This window comes from Phocoena sinus, chromosome 20 (genome assembly GCF_008692025.1).
Source record: "Phocoena sinus isolate mPhoSin1 chromosome 20, mPhoSin1.pri, whole genome shotgun sequence".
NCBI classification, from domain to species: Eukaryota; Metazoa; Chordata; class Mammalia; order Artiodactyla; family Phocoenidae; genus Phocoena; species Phocoena sinus.
The window spans coordinates 7,901,224-7,923,302 of NC_045782.1; the positions used below are offsets into that span (position 1 = coordinate 7,901,224).

Genomic DNA, 22,079 nt, shown 5'->3' on the forward strand with positions numbered 1-22,079 from the left:
CCAATAGAACACAGAATAACATAATGAACACTTGTGTGCCCAGTGCCCAATCTAAAATATTACTCACGACCAATGTATAGCAACCTTCTCTCCACCATCACCAAGAGGTAGTAGCCATTATCCTAATTCAGTGTTTATCATTCTCAGTGGTTCTTTATACTTTTACTTCATATATGTATGCAAGGCAATATTTTGTCTTTGAAAAATCAGTTTTCATGTTTGAAGACAGAAGTATGATGACTATGTATTGAAATACTTGTTTGAGGTTAAAAAAAAGTGTCAATGCTGAAGGAGTCCCAGGAGAGGGGAATAATAAAATAGATGGAATAACTTGGATCAGAACATGAGAAACTTCTTTCTGCTCATTAGGTCTCTCCAGGGCGATGACACAGTGACTGGCAGAAGCTCCCGTAGCTGGACTGAGAGTGTTGGCCCCCTTCCTGATGGAGAGAGCCACACTCCTAGGACATCAAGAGCAGAAGGAAAGGGATGGTTTCAGCTGCTGCCTAGCAGAGCCGTTCATTTGGATCAGTGGTAGTTCGCTTCTCAGAAACACCAGCGTTGGGAAATCAGGCATCAGAACACAGCAGGGAGTCATTTATCATTTCAGAGACAAGCCCAGGAGCAGGCTGAGGTTTGGGGCCAGGCGCCAAGGTCAGAGTTGGCCCGTGACTATTCATTGAGATGAATACAACCAAGGTTCTGCCTCATCCTTTCCCTGTAAGAAGCCCTTGAAACTGCCTCTGAAGGGGCCTGCCATCCCCAGCCTCAGCAGACTGCCGAAAGGGAATAAGAGAGCCATTCTGTGAAAAGATGGCTGGGGTCAGGGAGGCCCTGGCTTTGCACGATCCTACTAGTGACGACCCGACTGGGCCATCTGTGGACAACCCAACCCTGCTGGGTACATCACTCAGCCCTAAACCCTGCTGCAACAAACAGATTAAAAACACACTCCCACTAAGTATAAACGCACTCGACACTAAGTATCATTTGCGTCGACACTAAATATAATTTTGGGGGAAAAAATGTGAGAGGATTTTTGTAAACACACTTTTGAAATTTTTGTCTATAAATAACTCATTTAATTCGCAATTTGCTTTGATTTTTTTCCAAAAATCTGTGCATAATTGGGAATTTTTGAGAAATGAAGAAATCAAATCCACAGATTACTTTCAAATGTGTGAGACATTGTATGAATGCTAACATTAACACTTCATGAAGTGGGAAAACCATGTTTGTATGCATCTAATTAAACATTTATTCTTTACTTTGTGGTTTTCATTCTGTACTCTAGAGCCAACAATCATTTCCAGGCTTCAAACATTGTCGCAAGCTCTTGAAAAGCTCCTAGACCCTGGGCCCTGGGCCCACAGGGCCTGGAGGATAAACAACCCAGTTGGGGAGATTTTATGGGAGGTGCCTGGGTCTGTGGGCCTTGATTGGCTCCTTTGTCCCAACTCCCTACTCCTCCCGACTCATGGTCACTCGTGGTGGTAGTAGGGGCAGCGTCTCAGATGTAGTCACCAGAGTTCATTTCCTATTTTCTCCCCCAATCACCGTAAGACTGGGAACGTTGTTGTGTTCACTGCTGTATCCCCAGCCTAGAATAGGGTCTGGCACATCACAGGTACTCAACACAAGTATTTGTTGAATGCAGCTCATTTCTGGGAAATGGGATTGGATGGTGGATCACTAGGGCTCCGGCTGTATCAATTTTGTTTGAATGATGGACAGTGAGAATATATTCACTCGTTACCCTTCTGATTCAAAAATAACATATTTTCGCAACGAGATATCACTTCATACCCATCAGGATAGCTTCTTTCAAAAAACCCCAGAAATAACAGGTATCGGTAAGGATGTGGAGAAATTGTAACTCCTGTGCTCTGCTGGTGGGGATGTCACGTGGTACAGCCGATATGGAAAACAGTGTGATGGTTCCTCAAAACTGAAAATAAAACGACCATACCAATCATTCCAGCAATCCCTCTTCTGGGTATATACCCAAAGGAAATGAAATTAGTACCTCAAAGAGATATCCGTACTCTTATGCTATTTGCAGCATAAACACAGTAGTCAAGATATGGAAACAACCTAAGTGTCCGTCAGCCAACGAATGGGTATAGAAAATGTGGTGTATATGTGAACAACGGAATATTATCCAGCCTTCAAAAAGGAAGGAGATCCTGCCTTTTGCAACAACATGGGTGAACCTCGAGGACACTACACCACATGAAGCAAGCCAGACACCGAAAGATAAAAACAGCATGATCTAACTGATATATGGAACCTAGAACAGCGGAATACAGAGGAGCGGAGAGTGGAATGGTGGTTCGAGCAGTGGGGGTCTGAGGGGAGTAGGTTGGTCTAAAGGTACAAAGTTGCAGCTGTGTGGGATGAAGAAGCCTGGAGATCTAGCGTTACAGCATGACGACTATGGTTAATAATACTGTACTGAATGCTGGAAACTTGCTAAGACAGTAGATCTCAGGTGCTCTCACCAGACGCACAAAAAATGGTAACTGTGTGAGGTAGCTACGTTAATTAGCTCGACTGTGGTTACCATTTTCACTATGTAGATGTATATCAAATCATCGTGTTGTACTCCCTAAGTATATACGATTCTTACTTGAAAAATAAAATAAATTCGTATATATTTTTCTTTTTTCCAAATAATCAGCTAGTTACCCCAATACCATTTGTTTAATAATCCACACTTTCTCCACTGGTTGAATGCCACGTTAGCATACAACGCATCCTTATGTAAACTTGGGTCTATTTCTGGGCTTTCTATTCTGATTCAGTGTAGCCAGGATCACAAACTGTGGCACTGTGGGTTCAACAGACCTCGAGGTGTGTGCTTCAACTTGTTTTGGTTTTGGCCGGAGGTGTTTTTTAAGCCTGTGAATTTTAATACCTTTAGGGCAGTGGTCCCTAACCTTTTTGGCACCAGGGACCGGTTTCGTGGAAGACAATTTTTCCACAGACGGCAACGCGAGCAATGGGGAGCGGCAGATGAAGAGTCGCTCACTCGCTCGCCCCTGCTCACCCGCGGCTGCGCAGCCCGGTTCCCAACAGGCCGCGGACCGGTACTAGTCCGTGGCCCAGGGGTTGGGGACCCCTGCTTTAGGGGGTCTAGAGAGTCAGTTCTGTCTTAGACCAAGTTACTCGCCCAAGCTCTTAGGTTATTGAGTTTTTTCTGTCTCGAGTGACACTAGCGACATTGATATTTTATCTTTATAACATATTTTAGTATGGAGCAGTGGACATTCAGTCTTGTTATTCTTCTTTTTCAATATTTAAGTGCTCTAATTCTCCAAATAATTTAGACATTATTTTGTCAGCTTCTGGGGAAAAAATATTCTCTCTGGGATTTTGATTGCAAGTATGTCAAGTTCCTAAATCCATCTGGACAGAATTTACCTCTTTACAATATTGAGTCATTATTCAGAAGTGTAAGTCTCTACTCAGTTCTTTATATCACTGAGTAAAAATTTTTTAATTTCTTTTTGAAGATCCTGCATACTTCTCGCTAAATTTATTTATTTCTAAGAATTTCTTTTGTTGCTGCCAAGACGGATGGATATCTTCTTCTCATTTTTTTTCAAGATTACAAAAATAACATGTGGTCATTGTACAAAAAGAAATTAAACACTATAGGAATATAAAGAACCATCACCCCACCCCCATGTCATTCTGTCCCCAGAAATATGGTGCTATCCTTCTAGGGCTGTGCTTAACTATACACACACCGCAGGCACACATGCATGCACGCACACACACACACACACACACACACACACACAGACTACACATTCTGTTCTGCATCTTGCTTTTGTCACATAGCAATTTATCACAGAAACCTCTCCATGTCCGTGCATATAAATCAACCTCAATCTTCTTATAAATAGCATAGAATTACATTAAATTCTAATTGTTTTTCACTAATTAACCATTCTCTTGGATTTTCACAGTACATGATCACAGCATCTGTCATTATGAAAAAAAGAAAAAGAAAAAAAATAGAAAACTTTTTTTTGTCTTTTTGCAATAGGCAGAGCATCTAAAACAATGTCAAATGATTGTAGTGACAAGAAAACCTGTCATGTCTCTAATTTTAACAAAAATGTCTTTAATGGAAATTATAACGTTATCTGTTTATCATGTTGATAAAGTGTCTTTGTGTACTGATAATTTGGAATTTTTAAAATCAGGATGGATGTTGAATTTTCCAATGCATTGTTGGCGTATATCCCAATGATCATTAAGTCTTTTCTCCTGAGACGTATTTATAGAATTAATTTTATTAATAGACTTCCTAATATTAAACCATTTTTGTATTCATGGTCCTGGTGAATTATTCTTTTAACCTCACACTAAATTAAATTTGATAATGTTTTCATTAAGATTTTCTTCTTTTTTAAATTGAAGTATAGTTGATTTACAAGGATTTTCATACTTGAGATTGTGACTGGCCTGTTTTTTTCTTTCTTTGTCTATAATTAGTTCTTCTATAAAGCTCTGCTTTCAGCTTACAGCCAAACATTCTTTTAATTCTCAAAAGAAGTACAGCACAAACTGGTTTGATGCTCCTGGGAACACAGCTAAACCACATCGCTAGCCCCTTGCAACATAACTAGTCATGTGACCGGTTCCCCCCAGAGGTCAGTGAATGGACATGGCGATGGGTTTGTTAAGAGCAGAAGGGCCTTTGCTTTCTTTCTTTCTTTCCCTTCCGTAGCGACCTTGGAGGTCATGGAGCTGCGAGATGGAAGGGGCTTACACTTTTCACTGCTTGGAAGAGAATCTCCCAGGAGAGCTGCCCCACTGAGAAAATCCGTACTGGAACTTGGTAAGCTATTGAGACTTGAGATTGTTTGTTACAGCAACTAACATCAACATAGTTGACCAATACAAGGAATTTCCATAACGTCCATTTTGAAATGTATTTAATATAGTTTATCTGTGTGATTCCACTTACATGGAAAATAACATAGACAAAAAGTGGTTTCCTCGCACCCAGTACTCTGTGTGTACCTAGCACTGTGCTGGCCTATATGGCAGGAAATATTTTTTGAGACGTTAACCTAGATCTTTCTTCCTCCTGATATTTTTTGCCCCTCTCCCTTTTCAAACAGGTAATTGTCTCAGAGGGAGAATGGGACAGGATAGAAAACAGAAAATATTATGCCTGTTGGTTCCCAACAACCTAAATCCATCAGATTTTCCTAGATGCCTCAGAGGCAAATATCAAGATGGAAAAGTGGAGGTAGGGGGTGAAGGGTGGTAAGAAAGCTGGGCTCACCCAAGGAGGGAAGGGAAGAGGAGAGGATTGGGGGAGAGCACAGACTTCTGTGAATCCCAGACAGCCCTGCATCTTGACCCACAGCTCTGGAAAAGGCAGTGAGACCCCAGGGAGGGATGGTGGGTGATGGGGATGAAGATTCTCATGACTTTCCCACAAGGTACAGAAGCAACAGAAACGCTACATGGGCACGTAACCGGCAGGAGAAGAAGATGCCTTGGCAGCTGCCTGTATGCACCAACCTGGCCCTGGACCACTTGGTTGTAAATGCAACCAAGGACGTGTCAAAATACCAGGGCAGGGGCTTCCCTGGTGGCGCAGTGGTTGAGAGTCCGCCTGCCGATGCTGGGGACACGGGTTCATGCCCCGGTCCGGGAAGATCCCTCATGCCGCTCCGCCACGGGAGAGGCCACAGCAGTGAGAGGCCCGCGTACCGCAAAAAAAAAAAAAAAAAAAAAAAAAAAAAAAAAAAAAATCCAGGTCAAGCAGGTGAGAGAAACAGAGAGCCTTCTCCTCAAGGCCGGGCGTTACACACACACCCTCTTGGGGGAAACGGGAGGGAAACCCCCGCTGTGCCAAACTCTAGGGAGTAAAAAGGAGAGCGTCTGTTTCGTGCGGGTGCTCCCGATGGAGAACCCTCTCGGGTGGAGGCGCTGAGGGTGGAGTGGGCTGGTGAGGGGGTGTTTGGGCGGGGTGGGGGCCGTCAGGATGCCTCTGCAGATCCCGCCGGGCTGGCTCTGGACGCGAGACTTGGGGGAGGGAATGCGAAAGGGCGGGGTGGGCCGCGCCCCGCCACGTCTCCTCCTCCTCCCCGGCCGGGATTGAGGGCGGGCTCGGGCGGCCAGCAGGGGGCGCCAGAGGACAGGCACTGCCTCGCGGAGGACTTGCCGGGCTTGGGACGCTGCCCCGCCCGAGACCCCCCGCCCGACCCCGGCTCCGCATCCCAGACCCGGAGGGGAACCGGGCCGCGCGGCCGGCGTGCGCGGGGGAAGCAGGGAGAACCCAGCGGAGCCCGGAAGCCTGTGCCCGGCAGCGGCGGGCGCGAGGTCACGGCTGTTAACCTCCGGGCGGGGGCCCCAGGGTGTCCGCCTCACACACAGGGTCTTAGATTTAGACGCTGGACCTCGGGCCAGATGCACAATGCCCTGATGGGATCAAGGAAGGCAGGCGTCATAAAGCAGACATGTAAAATATCTGACATTTATGTTAACACATTTCGGCATTTCTTCCTATTTTAATACTCCGCCAACCTCAAAACATGGCACTGGCCCTGAGTCTCTTACCCTAAGAGGGGCCTCGTCCTGGGCCTCCTCCATCTCTCCGGGGGGCGGCCTCTTTGGTCCCCAGGCTTATCGCCTATCTGCACCCCTCCCCAGCCCCCTCCCAACACATACACCCCTACACATCCTTCACCCACTACTTGTCTCTCAACTTCGGGCCTTCTCCCCCTCCTCCCACGGGCCCCATGCGCCTCTGTCCACCCCTACCCCTGCCTCAGCTAAACAGCTTCCTTCAGTTCTTTCCTCCTCAATCATCTGTCCCAGCCCCAGCCCCCTGCCTCGCCCTCACACACACACCTGAGCCCAGGAGGGAGCCCCCCCGGGCAGGGCTGCCCTGCAAAAACACGCCTCTACCAAAACCCCCCTTTCGCAGCCATGGACGCCCAGCCCCTGCCTCCCCGGCCCCCCACACCAGCATCAAATCAGGCCTCAAATCAGGCCGAACTCGTTCCCAGAGTTCCTGAGGGATAAATAAATACAGGAGCAGAGAGCCAGACCCCAGCCAGAGTGGGGTCAGTGTGGACAGGGGTCAAAGGGCAAAGTCTGGGTTCCGCTTGTGGTTCACAGAACCCAGAGACCTGTTGCTAGGTCACCAGATCTCCCAGCCGACACATCCTGAGCTGCCGATAGGCAGCCTCCAGCCATCTTCCCTGAATCTCTCAGACACCCACCCTCTGTGGGACCCTGAAAAGCAGGAGGAGGGGAGAAGCAAGCCCTGCCACCACCCCTGAGCTCCGCTACCCCGTTTCACTGTGAAGGTTCGGCCGCTGGGCCGTCAGGTCCCGGCCGCCATGAGTCTGGGCACCACGGAGGGGGAGGATCTGGCCGAGTACTTCCGGTTGCAGTATGGGCAAAGGCTGGTGCAGCTGCTGCAGTGAGTGTCGGAGGGCCCGGGACCACCGTGCCCACCCGGTGCCCCACCTTCCCACCTGTCCCCCTGCTCCTATAACCCAGCACCGCAAATCACGCTGGCACCAATCCCGCCCATCCCCGGCCCCAGCTTGCTCCCCAGCACGGCCCTCTCTCCCTCTGAGCACACCGTTCTTTCCGCTCAGACGGGGTAGGGCGCCTTCCCTCCCCGTGGGTGCCTGTCTCCATGGGTTCCTCCTGGTCCCGGGCTGCCCCAGGCGCTCAGAGTCCACAGTCCCTATTGCCTGTGTCTTGGGCAGGAAGTTCCCCAGCACTGAGGACCACTCAGACTCCCCATCCATCCGGCTGCTGGAGAAGAAGAAAGAGGCCAAGCTCATGCACCATGCCATGGAGCAGAAGAAGGAGGTGGGAGACGCAAGGGCTGGATGCGGGGAGGGCCACGGCTCCGGGAGAGCCTGAGGACGGCCCTCTGTTTTGGGGGTGGTGGTGGCTAGAGCCAGGCATCGTGGGCGGTGATCCTGTGTTTCCTCTGCACAGCACAGAAGGGATCCGAGTCTTGGGGTACCAGTGTCCTGCGATGCTCTGCTCTGAACCAGACATGGGGTGGAAAGTGGGCACCTGGGGACAGGGGCTCTAGGGCAGGGGATGCTGGGGCCTTCCTTGGTTCCCATTCAGGGGTCCTTCTGACCTCTCTGCTCCCCCCTCCCCCCTAGACATTTCAGCGCAGAATGGAAACCCTGAACCTGCGCTGGGAGGAGCTGGGAGTCAAGGAGGCCCAGCTGAAAGCCCACATACAGAAGTTTGAGCAGTTCATCCGGGTACGAAGGGGTGTGGCCTGCTGCAGCAGGGCTGCCGCACTCTGCAGTTGGCCAGCTTGCCCCTCCTCCCACTCCCTACCTCTTCCCCCTCCCTCCTCAGCCTCCATTTCCCCGACTCCTCGTCCTGGGTTAGAGGTCTCCTTGGTGCTCACCAGTGCCTGGGGCTTGCCCCTGTATCTCCCCCTCCTACTGCTCCGTTTGCATTGACAGTTTCCTGCTGCCCTGTCCGTCTCTGCCCCCTCTAGATTGCTGTTTCCTATTCCCTTGCCTGTGGTCGGCACATACAGTTTATGCGGTGAATGCATGAATGATGGATGATGAATAAATGAATGAATGTGCCACGGTTAGGGCCAGGCACTTGGGGATACAAAGATGAATCAGACAGGGTTTTATTTTTTTAATAAATTTTTATTTATTTTATTTATTTCTGGCTGTGTTGGGTCCTTGTTGCAGCGCACGGGCTTTCTCTAGTTGCGGCGAGCAGGGGCTACTCTTCGTTGTGGTGCGCGGGCTTCTCATTGCGGAGCACGGGCTCTAGGTGCGCAGGCTTCAGTAGTTGCGGCATGTGGGCTCAGTAGTTGTGGCACACGGGCTTAGTTGCTCTGCAGCATGTGGGATCTTCCTGGACCAGGGACTGAACCCGTGTGCCCTGCATTGGCAGGCGGATTCTCAACCACTGCACCACCAGGGAAGCCCCCAGACAGGGTTTTAGTCACGCCAGCTCACCCTACCCCTCCACCCTTGCACTGAAGGCCCAGGCAGGGGGCATTGAAGAACCAGGTACTGGAGTCCCCTCCGAGACAACCCCTCTCCGTGTGTCCTGAGAGGAGGGATTTAGCCATTTTAAAATCCAGATTTCTCCAGACTGGCTCCAACCGGGCACCTGCCGAGCCTTGAAGGGCTGGCCCAGCCCCAGGGGGTAACCTCTGGCCTCTGCTACAGGGCAGTCCTGTTCTCAAGCATCTTTGTCTCTCTCTCTGCCTAAACCAGGTGGGAAAGGAAGCTGATGGACCAGGCATTATTCTCCAGAGGTCCAGTCTTTCTTACCGGCCAGAGAAAAGCTCATGGAGTGCTTGGGGTGGCAGGAGATTTGGGGGTGAGGGGTTCTGCAAATCGTCGGAATCCTAGAGAGCTTGTTACAGATATGGACCCTGGGCCCCTCCCCTCTCCTTGCTTTCAGCAGGCCTGAGGTCAGGCCCAGTCGACTGTATTGTTAAAAGTATCCCCAGGGGATTGTGATGCCCGGCTGGACTTGGAAACCACTGGTTTGGGGCCCCTCTGTCCTCTCCTGGACCCACAGGGCAGAATGCAAATCCCCCGGGTGCCTTCTTCCGTGTCTTCCAAATGCCACCACCACAGGCACCCATCTGGGTGGAATCACCACAGCCCCTGAAGGCGGAAAGGAGCCACACACAGGCAGTGTGAGAGGTCTGCCCCTCATCTTGGGAGGAGAGCTTGTCCTCCCAAGGAAGGAAGGAGGACGGGACCAGCCCACTTGCACCAGCTAAGCCTCGTGTCTCTTTCTGGGCATTGAATTCCCTGCATCATCTCCTCCTGTCCCCACCTGATGCCAGTCTTGAGCTACAGGAACATCCTCTCCAGAATGGCCTTGCCCCACCAGGCCCTCCGGACTAGGCCCACCTCCTAGCTCGTCTCCCTAGAGCTCCAGCAGTGTTGCCCCAGCTTTGGAAAGGAAGAGAGGGTCTCCTGCCTCTCGTTTCTACAACTGGAGGAGGTGAGGCACCAAATCAGGAGAACATTTGGGCTTCCCAGGTCTGGGCCCAGGACTCCGCCCTGTGACAAATGGCCACCACTAAGGATAGAGATGAGGGACTTCCCTGGCGGTCCAGCGGTTAGGACTCCGCGCTTCCGCGGCAGGGGGCTCCGGTTCGATCCCTGATCGGGGACCTAGGATCCCACGAGAGGAACGGTGCGGCCAAAAAAAAAAAAAAAAAAAAGAATAGAGACGGAAACTTTATCAGAAGATTTTCCCAGCCTTTCCCAGGGTTTGAGTTCTCTCCAGACACTGAGCCCAGTGGGGCGTGGGGCTCCCGGAGCTCAGATCCCGCAGAGTCAGGATCACGTCCTCTCTTGTCCCCATAAGGCCACCTTCTGACGTTGGATTAAATCCCTGTCCTCTCAGCCTCCTCAGTCCATAGAAAGCCCCTCAACCAGCTTCAAATAACCCTGGAGACGTGCTTCCTTACACCTCATCCGCCACATGGGCAGCCTGGCCACCGCCGTCCACCCTCAGGGTGGACAGAGGCCTTGTGGGAGCCCCACCAGCCTGGGCCCCAGGGAGGGCAGGACCCACGCCCGATTGGCATCATCTCCCTGGCCCCAGGAGAACGACCAGAAACGGATCCGGGCCCTGAAGAAGGCCAACAAGGAGCGAGAACTCAAGAGGCAGTGCACGCAAGAGCTGACCAAGGCCAAGCAGGAGATGGCGGCCCTGCGGCTGGAGCACCAGAGGCTGAGCGCCAAGCTGCAGGAATACTCCATCTTCAACAAGTACCTGGAGAAGGTGGTGGAGAACTCCGAGGTGCGTGGAGGGCCGAGGGGGGTGGGAGGTTCCTCAGGCCCACCTACTCTTCCCCAGGGGCCTGGGCTGTGGGGGGACTCGGGCAGGGATGGTCACCTGCCCTGGGGAGAGGCCTCCAGCCAAGGAGGGCAGCTGGCAGAGGCCCCTGGAGAGGCTGGACTCATTTCTCAAGGGTGGGAACCTGGCGGTGTATCTTTGTGCGCGTGACGTCTGTGGACCTGTCTCTAAATGGGTCCCATGTCTGTGTCTAGGAGCGAGGTTTTGTTTTGGAGCACCAGCGATCAGCTTGGCCTGCGTCGGATGTGACCCACACTCTCCCTGCTTCCCCTCCTCCCTGGTGTTCTTTAGTTTACTTGAGAGTAGATGGGCAGAGAAAGCACCAGCCTTGCGCAGAGCTGGGCACTTAGCACGTGCTGCGCCCTGGGCTGGGTGGGTGCTGCAAGCGTAGCCTTGCTCAGTCCACTCACTAGCCTCCAGAAGAAAGCCATCATTTCACCCTGTTACAAGGAAGAAGCGGAGGCTCAGAGAGGTTAGGTAACCTGCTCAGGGATGCACAGCTTATAAGTGGCAGAGCCCTTGCTTCTAACCACCCTTCGGTGGGCCCCACAAAGCCACTGACAACTGCTCTTCACAAAGTTGCCTTGTTGCCAGAGCTAAGGGAACTTGTCTGCCCTCTGCCCACCCATGCTTTCTGGAGCGTTTGACACTGTCCATGCTCCTGCTTGAAATATACCTGTGCCCTTGCCTCTGGGACTCCTCCCTCCTCTACTTTCAGGCTACCTCTGGCCCTTTCTCCTCAGGCTCCTCTGGGGCTCCTCTTCCTCAAGTTCCTCGGGTCTTTGTCCCACACCCTGCACTTTTCTCCCTGAGGAATTCCCTGGGCCTCTGATGGATGTCACCCATGTCAACGGCCATCCACCTATGTCCCCCATCCTCCCATGTGACAGCAGCAGGGCCCTTCACCAGGGTGGAGAGAGGTATGAGGTACGCCCTCTGGGGTGCGAACCCATGTCCTGTGGGGGGCACAGGGAGACAAAGGATGCACAACTTTTTTAAAAGTCCTGGCAATTTCCATATAGAACCACTAACCTAGTTTATTTATGCATGAGTCCCAAGTCCGTGTTACTTCCTGCATTCTAAGGTACTACCTACTGTATGATAAATTGTTCATTTAATAATTGGGTTTTGGGGGAGGTGGGGGAGTGAGAGAAGACTAGTATATTAAAGCAGTAGATAGATTATAGGACACGACTCAAATTTAGAGCCAGTAAAATGTGTCTTAGAATGGAGGAGATTGGCCTGGATCTCTCTGGCCTGGAGCTCCCTCCTAAGTTTCAGGCCCCTACATCTAATTTATTGAGTCCACAACTGCTTCCCGCCATCCCCAGGCCAGCGCTGCTGCTGGTGGGTCCGGTGCTGGTGAATGGCAAGACCACCCACCCACAGCCTCGCCAGAACTCCGGCTTCTTCCTGGACCCCTTCTCCTTCTCCCTCACTCCCCGCAGCCATCCATCAGCAGATCTGGTCTATTCTGCCTCCTAAGTATTTCTGGAATCCAGCCCCTGCCCCTTCCTCATCCAGACCACCGGTGTACCTCATCAGGAGTTCAGCTCTGCGTTATTCCTCGCCACCAGTCTGTCCAGCATTCTACAGCCAGTGGGGTCCCAATCTCTCTTTCTCTTTCCTCGTCCTTTATTTCTTTCAAAATATTTTAAGTGTACTGAAAAGTATACATAAATATATAACAGCACCCAAGTACTCTCCACAGCTTCGTCACATCTTAATATTTCCCCCAATTTGCCCCTTTTTTTTCTAAAATAAAACACGACTGGTAATTGAAACCCCCAGTGTGCCCCCCTTCCAAACACCATTCTTCTCCTCTCCTTAGAGGTAACCAGTAATCCAGATTTTTAAGCTTCTCATTCTCAGGCTTGTTATTATTTGGGGCCACAGTTTACACTCTCCATAAACTATGAATAGTATGTACATGTCCTTCTATGGCTTTTTTCCAATCAATGATTTAAAGAGAAAAAAAAGCTTTGTATCATGGGAAATTTCAGCCGTATACAAAAGCAGAGAAAATAGTCTATTGAATGCCCATTACTCATCACCTAATTCCAGCAATCATCAGCTCATTGTCAGATCCCCATCGCTGCCATTTTGAAGCAAATGATATTGTTTTCATCTGTATTTCATTATATGGCTCTAAAAGAGCTCTTTTTAACATAGCCACAATACCTATATCCAGCTGACGTCAAAATTTCCCCAGTTATTGCACAAAAGCTTTTTGTACAGCTGGTTTGTCCCAATCGGGGTCCAAATAAGGTCCCCAAACTGCATTTGGTTGATGTGTTTCTCAAGTGTCCCAGACGTTATTACTATGCTGATCAAAAGAAGCCAGACATGAAAGAGGACATACTGTGTGATTCCACTGATATGTTTAAAAACAGGTGAAATGAATCATGGGGGATAGAAGTCATAATTCTGGTTTCCTCGGGGCAGATACTGACGGAAAGGGGGCCAAAGATTCTTCTAGGGTGCTGGAAATGTCCTAAGTCCCCCTCTTCACATATTAGCTAGAATACTACCATCAGGAAAAGGACTTCATACTTCCCTTCATCAACTAGTTGATGACTAGGTGGGCCTTAAAGAAAAATCTTGTTAAATGCTTGATTCTTTATTACAGTCTTCAGAATAATGAGTTGGTTCTCCAGCAGCCTCTGAAAGTGCCATGTAATGTTGTTAGTATCACTGCGAACAACACATTTGATATGGTTCAATCCTTTGCACTTATTCTTACTGATGTTCAAAGGGTCCCATCTTTGGAGAGTGGGAGCCTCTTCAAGCTGGCACCTGAGGCCTTTTGACATCAGCGTTCAGTTTTGGAGAGGTGCTCCTAGGTGCTCTGATGTATCCCATTCGTTTTAGCTGTTGTATACCATTGCATCTCTCGGAAATGCAGACAGGAAGTTCTCTCTCTGCTCTCTCCTTCAGTGGATGAAGTTCACACTCCTCAGGGTTTACTGGGCACTTTTTTAACTTCTCCAGGGTGATCTCTCCCTCCCCATCTTGAACCCAGGCCATTCATATTAAACTCTCTTGCTCATCCTGGATATGCCACACATACCCCATCATCTTTACCCAGGCTGTTCCGTCTACCTGTACTACTTCGCTTTCCCCCACCTGCCTTTACCTGCCCGTCTTCTCGTCATACCTCTGGTCTCATTTTAACCATCCTTTTCCTGAGGAAGCCTTTTCTGGCTGTCCCCATCTCCTCTAATGCTGGGTTAAGTGGCCCTTGCCCACAGAGGATGTATTTGGGGAGAGGCCAGTTCCCGGAACACCAGTCTATCACTGGAAATGTCATGAGATGGAGAGACAACTCAGGGAGTGTCCCCTGGGTGGCTGGAAGTCACGTGTTGATAAACCCCCCCCCCCCCCCCCCACGCCCCGGGACGTGAGTTGGCATCCTGGAGCTGGTGCTTACAGCGCCTTCTAGAGAGGGAGGGTTACAGGGCTTCTGTTCTGCTGAGTTAGGGCCAGAGCAGCGTGGCCCTGCACTGTGGCAGACGGGGCAGCTGAGCCTGGCCAGCCACCTGCCCCACTGGTACCCACCCTCTCCAGACCCCGCCGGAGGGAGGCCTCAGCCCCTGTTGAACAAATACCAGAGAGCACCAGGCTGAAGATACTACCCAACGGTCGCCTGCAGCCCATCCCCCAGGCACCGAGAGGGCTTATCACTCTGTGTTGTAACTGACTATTTACTTGCCTGCCTGTCCTACCCCGCCACCCCAAGTTGTAAGGCTTCCTAAAAGCAGGGTCTGGCTTTCTTATCTCCTGTTCAGCTGGGGAACCTTCAGAGCGGTTTGTTAATCCAGGTCTCTGAGGGTGGAGGCTGGCACGTAGCTTTGTTGAAGCTCCCAGGTGATTCTAATAACCGGCAGTCAAGACTGAGAGCCCTGGGTGGAGATGCACGTGCTCCCAACACGTGGCCCACGGCCCATACCAACTCAGGAGGAGCACAGGGGGACTGCAAGGGCCTCACAGCCTCTGCCCCTTGGCCCAGGGCCTCACTGCCGGGCAGAGGCATCGAAGGCTGGGAGTGGAGGGCGCAGAGTGGGGTCGGGCCCCTTGGGCGGCGGTGCACTCGTCCGAGTCCGTCCCTCCCCTCCACCCCCACCCCCGCCGGCCCATCCCCGCCCGCAGTTCGAAGAGATCCACGAGGTAATCGCGCGCTACAATACGCTGGTGAGCATGCACCACGACCTCATGCAGTCGGCGCAGGAGGGCCAGGAGAAGGTCGAGCGCGCCAAGGCCCGGCTGGCGCGCTACAAGGAGGAGAAGGACGACGAGGTCCTGCAGCACAACAACGAGCTGGCGCGCCTGCAGATGCGCTTCGACCGCGCCCGCAGCGACGTCATCATCTGGGTGAGCGCCCCGGGTGGGTAAGGGACACACACACGCGCGCACGCACTCCTAGCACTCACGCCCCGCCCTCATTCTCCTCCCCAGGAATCTCGCTGGGCGCACATCCAGAACACCGCCGCCAAGAAGACCCTCTTGCTTGGCACCATTAAGATGGCAACGCTGAACCTCTTCCAGATCGTGAGCAAGCAGCTGAAGGAGGCGAGCTCCGTGTCCCTGGAGGACACGCACAAACAGCTGGACACGGTAAGAGGAGGCCCAAGTGCCTGGCCAGCTGGCTCGACTGAGCCACGATGGTTCTCCATGGGTTGGGCAGAGGCGTGATTCCTACAGAGTAGGTGCTTCTCAAATTTTCGCAGCATGAGAATCACCTGGGGGCTGGGGCGTATCGCTGAATCCCACCCCCAGAGTCTCAGACTCGGTGGGTCCGAGATGAAAAGCCATGAATTTCCATTTTCAGCAAGTTTCCAGGTGATGGTGCTGGTCTGGGTTCCACACTTTGAGAACCACTGCATTAGCGCCAAGGCTCTATTGGCCCCTACTGCAGGGACCCGCTACTGCATTCATTAGTTACACAAAAGAGTCTTATTAAGTTCTAGTGAGATGCTGAAGGCTTGTGACTGACCCCCACGCTCGGGGAAAAGAGAAAATTGGCGGGTGGTGCGGGGAGGGAAATCAGCAAGGGCAGGGAAGGGTCAGAGTCATATTAGTACCATTCTGAGATTTTTCTCTTTGAAGTAATTGAAAGGAAATGACTTTTTCACTGTCTGATTCAAAGCTATTGGATGCCATGTCCGTGTGCCACCTGAAACGGTCTCACTTCTGACCAAAGGTACCCGCATCCCGCAGTCTGGGAAGCTGCACCAGCAGATGCAGTAGCCGTGCTTCTTGTAACGTGCAGAGAACCATGATTAATTATTTATCCTTTTTGGCAAAAGCCTTTAGCTCTGCCATGAAATAGTAGAAAGTAGGCTCCCAAGGGCTGGGATTTCTGTTTGCTTTTTTCCTGCTGTATCCCCAGCATCTAGAACAATGCCAGGCAGATTGACCAGCCGGGAAGTAGGATTTCCTTAAACCAAAGAATCAGCCTGCATCGTAAGGCTTATTAGAGCAGAATTATTAACAGTCCAAAGACTGTAAAGGGAATTTGTAAGAAAAGTTGTTCTGAAATAGCGCTCCTCAACCTTTTTTGGTAGCAGGATACCTTTACACTCATAAAATTTATTGAAGACCCTCTAAGAGCTTCTGTTTATATGGGTTCTATCAATTGATGTTTCCTCATTAGAAACTCAAGCAGAAAAATTAAAAGTAATTCATTTAGAAATGACAGTAAGAAGCACATTAACACAAATAGCATTTTTAAAATTTTTATTTATTTATTTATATTTGGCTGTGTTGGGTCTTCGTTTCTGTGCGAGGGCTTTCTCTAGTTGTGGCCAGTGGGGGCCACTCTTCATCGCGGTGCGCGGGCCTCTCTCTGTCGCGGCCTCTCTCGTTGTGGAGCACAGGCTCCAGACGTGCAGGCTCAGTAGTTGTGGCTCACGGGTCCAGTTGCTCCGCGGCATGTGGGATCCTCCCAGACCAGGGCTCGAACCCGTGTCCCCTGCATCGGCAGGCAGACTCTCAACCACTGCGCCACCAGGGAAGCCCCACATACAGCATTTTTAATGAAAAACACGTTTTCAAAAAGTATTTATGCAAATCCCTTGAATGCGTGGCTCCCTGGAGGACAGGTGGATTGCCACACCTGCTTCTGCATTCAGCCTGTCGTGATAGCCTACGTCACGGGCACATCCCACTCTGGTAAAAGCCCCTGTAGACTCTCAAGAAAATAAGAGCAAAAAAGACAAGTAACATCTTAGTATTATTATAAAAAGAGTTTTGGCCTCATAGACCCCTCTCCCCGGCAGTAGGGTCTCAGGACGCCCAGCCGTCCTCAGATCCTCTCCTTTAGCCGTTGTAAAGAAAGGTGGGGCAGGAGGTGGTGGGCGAGCATCCCCTGCTCAGACCGTAGCTTACAGTCCATCCACTCCAAATTCTGAGCTTTCAGACTCCCTCTCAACCTCTTTTTTTTTTTTTTTTCGGCTGCACGGCTTGTGGGATCTTAGTTCCCCCACCAAAGATCGAACCCAGGCCCCCAGCATCGAGCAGTGAACGTGCCGAGTCCTAACCACTGGACTACCAGGGAATTCCTGTTCTCAACCTTGATCTGCTTCGATAGGAATTCCTCATATTGCCCAAATGTTATTTTTAAATATTCCACTTCATTCCTGTAGGATATGAGCCTACACACACGTGATTAAGTAGCCTGAAAAAAGAAAAATAAAGACCTGGGAAAATATAAGTTAAAATCTGAGGTCAAGGCGAGAGAGAGATGTATGGACTCTGGATTTTTGGATTATAGAGGACAGTAGTTCAACAGGGACAGTAGTTGGCTCTGAGCTTCCTGGTAACCAGAAGCAAAAGCAACACATAGTTCTTGTACCAAAATAAGAAAACACATGGTTTCTTCAGGAAGAGCGAAACGTTCCCAGCACTTAACCTCTAGCTGAACATTTTCAAGGAGGCTTCAGAGACACTCAGTGAAATGATCGTTCTCAGCAGTGTCCCTCCAACAGATCCACGCATGGGCTTCAGAAAGCAGCCACTTACTTAGAATCAGGAACGAGGTACCACTCAGGGAAAGTGATTTTGCAAAAGGCCAAGACGATTTGCGTTCAGTATAGTGTGTGTGGAAGGTTGAGCATTATTGTTTCTGAATAAAGCCCAAACTGGAGCAGCATTTTCCAAACCGTGCTTGGCAAACCCTAGAATCCCAGGATGGTAGTAAGTCTCCTCCAGGGAAATAAACGGGCTCTACGGTCTACAAAATTTAGAAAACTCAAGTTAAACAAAGGTGGCTGGTTTTAAAATACAGGACTTCACAGTGCCTTTGCTATGGTTCTGCCCTGAGACTCTCCAAGCAGATAAAGTTTCTAAAACGTACTTGACCACAGACCCTTTTTGGGATAGGTGATTACTTACTACAAGAACATAGTTTGGGAAATACTGGACTTGTCATCTCTATAACCTTGGGAAAGTTGCTCTAATTCAGTCACTGTTTGTTTCTCTCCTCTCTTGCAAAATAGGAATTACGTTGGTAATAGTAACAGTATTAGCAACTAACTGGGCTTTTGAGAGTGTTGGACAGTCTGTGTAGCCCCATATTTAAGAACATTCTTAAAAAGGAGAAATTTTAGGACTGAGATTTTTTTTTTTTTTTTTTTTTTTTTGGTACGCGGGCCTCTCACTCTTGTGGCCTCTCCCGTTGCGGAGCACAGGCTCCGGACGCGCAGGCTCAGTGGCCATAGCTCACGAGCCCAGCCGCTCCGCGGCATGTGGGATCTTCCTGGACCGGGGCACGAACCCGTGTCCCCTGCATCGGCAGGCGGACTCTCAACCACTGCACCACCAGGGAAGTCCAGACTGAGATCTTAAAGGCCATCTAGACCAACCTTTTCTCCCTCTTCCCTTTTTAAAGATAAACTGAGTCCCAGAAAGATGAAGTGATTTCCCCAGAGCTGCATCAGGACCCCAGGTCGTCATCCTTTTTTAAAGTGAAGTATAGTTGGTTTACAATATTGTAAATTGTAAATATTGTAGTTTCAGCCGAACAGCAAAGTGATTCATTTATACGTATGTATGTATATATCCATATTCTTTTATTTTCAATTCTTTTCCATTATAGTTTTTTGGGGGGTTTTTTTGTTTGTTTTTGTTTTTCCCCTTCGTTAACCGTAAGTTTGTTTTCTATGTCTGTGAGTCTGTTGCTGTTTTGTAAATAAGTTCATTTGTACTATTTTTTAGATTCCACATATAAGTGATATCATATAATATTTGTCTTTGTCTGACTTACTTGAGTTAGTATGATAATCTCTAGGTCCATCCATGTTTCTGCAAATGGCATTATTTCATTCTTTTTTATGGCAAGTAATATTCCAGTGTGTGTGTGTGTGTGTGTGTGTGTGTGTGTGTGTGTGTGTATATACCACATCTTCTTTATCCATTCGTCTGCTGATGGGTGTTTAGATTGCAGGACCCTGACTTGTGTGGCTGTGCTTTTTCGCTATGTCATACTGATTGCATGTTCTTTACAACAAAAGTTAGTGAATAGAATTTAAACTTCCCTTGATGACTCAAGATTATCATAGCGAACATCAGTTCTGGGTTTCAAGCAAATGACCTCCTTGAAGGCTTTTAAATAGTGGAGAGCCGTCTGCCCTGACCCTGGCTGACCCCTTCCTGCTAAGTGCGTGTAGCCTCTGAGTCCGCTTAGGATCCTCCCTTTGTCTCCCTTTGTTAGACTGTCAGCCTGTACTTCATCCTCTCAGTGCGTCTTCCTCTAGGGGTTCCCAACTCCGTCCATGTTCATCACTTCTAGTCTGCTAAGCCTCATTCTCCATGTCAACTAGAATAATTGTCAAATGAGGGAAAGTCGGTCACAGGAAATGGTGACTCCTTACAAGCAGGTTATGCCTGGACATTTCTGGATGGGTGGCTTGTCGCCTGCTGGGATTAACTGCGGTCCCCTGGCCTTGCTAGATCCAGCAGTTTATCCAGGACCTGTCAGACATCTGGGCAGAGGTGAAGAAGAAGGAACAACAGCAAGTTCGGGTTTAAGGAGCAGCCGTGGTTCCAGAATGTTCTGAGACAGAGAAGGGAGAGAGAAAGTACCTGGTGACCTTGCCGTCCAGTCAGCCCAGCCCAGCCCTCTGGGACCGCTGGGCCTTTCGGAAATCCCTGTTTATCCCCTCAGGCCGCAGCCCGTCCCATCCCTGAAAACATTAAATTCTATTAGAAGTTCGTTCCTAAGTTCTCTCTCTCTTTTTGGTGGTTTATTCATGGGGAAGAGGGTCCACTGAGGGGAGAATCCCCCAAAGCACCCCCTTCTGAAGCTGCCCAGGTCTGGTATCTCTTAGGCTTTGCAGTTTACACAGGAAGTATCCGCGTGGCAACACACACCAGGGTGAGTACACAGGACCCTTCTTTCCTCTACCACTTCCATTTTTTTTTTTAAGTTGGTGTTTCCAGTTGGGGTGCAAAGACTCAGTAGAAACCATGAAGGCAGCTTCCTGGGTCCGAGCGCCGGAAGCGGTAAGTTAGGAACTGTTTCTTCCCTGACGTCGGGAGGAAGCCCTGCTGTCCTGCCCCCGCCGGACCCTAAGACATGCAGTATGGTATCAGGAATGCTGATGTAGGAAGAGCAGGCAGGCTGCCAGGTGACAGCGTCTTAGCAGGCTGGAATGATGGCTTCAAACCGACAGAACTAAACTGAGTGGAGGTAAATGTGAAGTCTCGCACTCGACGGTCAAAAACCCAACGGCACTGTTATCAGTCGTCAGCGGCAAAAGGCAGGTCAGGGACTGGACTGAAAGAGCAGCACTTACTGAGCATATGTTTTATATACGTCATCCCAGTGAGAACCGTGTGGCACCATTAACACCTGAATTACCGAACAGGACACTTGCCCAAGGACACTGGCTCCCGTGACAGGGTCGGGAGTCGCATTGGGTCTGCCTGCCCCCAGCCTGTGCTCCCTCCACCAGGCTGCTTTCCCCTCCAGGGGCAGCCGGGGGCGGAGGGGGCGGCCTGAACAGGGCTCCTTGTTTCTCCTTGGCCCTGTGATCCCAGAGGCCCTACGGGGAGACCACCACCTCCAGGGGTGTCTGCTGCCGCACCCCTGCCTGGACCCTGCTGTGGGCCGCCGTCGCCCCTCACCTTTGTGTTCACCATCTTCCAGCAGCGTCAGCATCCCCTGGGAGTTTATTGGAAAGGCCAATTCTCGGGCCCCATCCCAGACCCAAGCATTGGAAGCTCTGGAGGTGGGGCAGAGCCCTCTGGGTTTTAACAAGGCCTCCAGGTGATTCGGATACAAGCTCAAGTTTGAGAACCACCACTTTAGGGTAAACCAGACACTTTCAAGGACCTGGGATCCCAGGTCCCCCCTCCTTGGCTTCTCTTTTTTTTTTTTTTGCAGTACGCGGGCCTCTCACTGTTGTGTCCTTTCCCGTTGCGGAGCACAGGCTCCGGACGCGCAGGCTCAGCGGCCATGGCTCACGGGCCTAGCGGCTCCGCGGCACGTGGGATCTTCCCGGACCGGGGCACGAACCCGTGTCCCCTGCATCGGCAGGCGGACTCTCAACCACTGAGCCACCAGGGAGGCCCCCCCCCCCTTTTCTTTGATCCTCCTCAATCCTGGGAGGAACAGGGGCAGGACAAGAAAGGGAATAAAGTTTTGGATAGAGAGGTTAATCGTAAACTTGGCAGGGGAGCTCAGTTTTCGGGGGGACTGGGTTTCTGGAGGGCAGAGGTCATCCGCAAACCCAGGAGGGCAAGTTCTGGGGGTGGTGCTGAGAGGAGGATGGGTAGAGTCTCTCACTGGAGGGAAATGTCTGGGCCTCCAGAACCAGGGTTGGGGGTGAAGGATATGCCTCTAATACAGCTTCCCCTCACCTTTGAGCCTCCTGGGCTGTTTCCTGGGAGGCAGGAAAGGGCGCAGGACAGATGGTTATGCTAACCCCCATGCACACAGCCCCACTGTGTTCTGCTGTATCTGTGAGGTGGTGTTTGAGAAGTTCAGCCTCTAAGGGCTAAACGCACTTCCGGGGAGGCCTTGGGGTGGTGGGCGGCCCAGCCCCTCCCTCCCTCCCTCCCTCCCTCCCTCCCTCTTTCCCTGTCTTGGAGCATCAAGTTTCCCCGAAGGGAGGAATTGTGCAGTCACACTCAGGATCCCTGTGATCACACGCAAGCTTACCCTAACCCACACGGCTTTACACGCGTGTGCATAACTCACTCGGAGA

The 22,079-nt window shown here is 50.6% G+C and overlaps 1 protein-coding gene across 2 annotated transcripts; it reads left to right on the forward strand.

Annotated features, from left to right (window-relative positions):
• Positions 1-7,176: 7,176 nt before the first annotated feature.
• On the forward strand, positions 7,177-20,091 carry CCDC42 (coiled-coil domain containing 42). 2 transcript variants are annotated; one of them, XM_032617069.1, is made up of 7 exons: positions 7,177-7,459; positions 7,755-7,860; positions 8,169-8,273; positions 10,618-10,815; positions 15,022-15,243; positions 15,328-15,486; positions 19,822-20,091. In XM_032617069.1, the coding sequence occupies exons 1-7, from the start codon at positions 7,377-7,379 to the stop codon at positions 19,897-19,899; spliced, it is 951 nt and encodes a 316-aa protein (XP_032472960.1). In that variant the 5' UTR covers positions 7,177-7,376; the 3' UTR covers positions 19,900-20,091. The 2 variants fall into 2 exon arrangements, with proteins under 2 accessions (XP_032472960.1, XP_032472961.1); XM_032617070.1 differs by lacking the exon at positions 15,022-15,243 and having other exon boundaries at positions 7,376-7,459; positions 19,822-19,899.
• The last annotated feature ends 1,988 nt before the right edge of the window (positions 20,092-22,079 follow it).

Excerpts from the sequence above, each read along its gene's own strand:
- CCDC42 (XM_032617069.1), top strand. The coding sequence starts at position 7,377 with ATGAGTCTGGGCACCACGGAGGGGGAGGATCTGGCCGAGTACTTCCGG. Across the intron at positions 7,460-7,754 it reads AGGCTGGTGCAGCTGCTGCA|GAAGTTCCCCAGCACTGAGG; the intron begins GTGAGTGTCGGA and ends TGTCTTGGGCAG. Across the intron at positions 8,274-10,617 it reads AGTTTGAGCAGTTCATCCGG|GAGAACGACCAGAAACGGAT; the intron begins GTACGAAGGGGT and ends CCCTGGCCCCAG.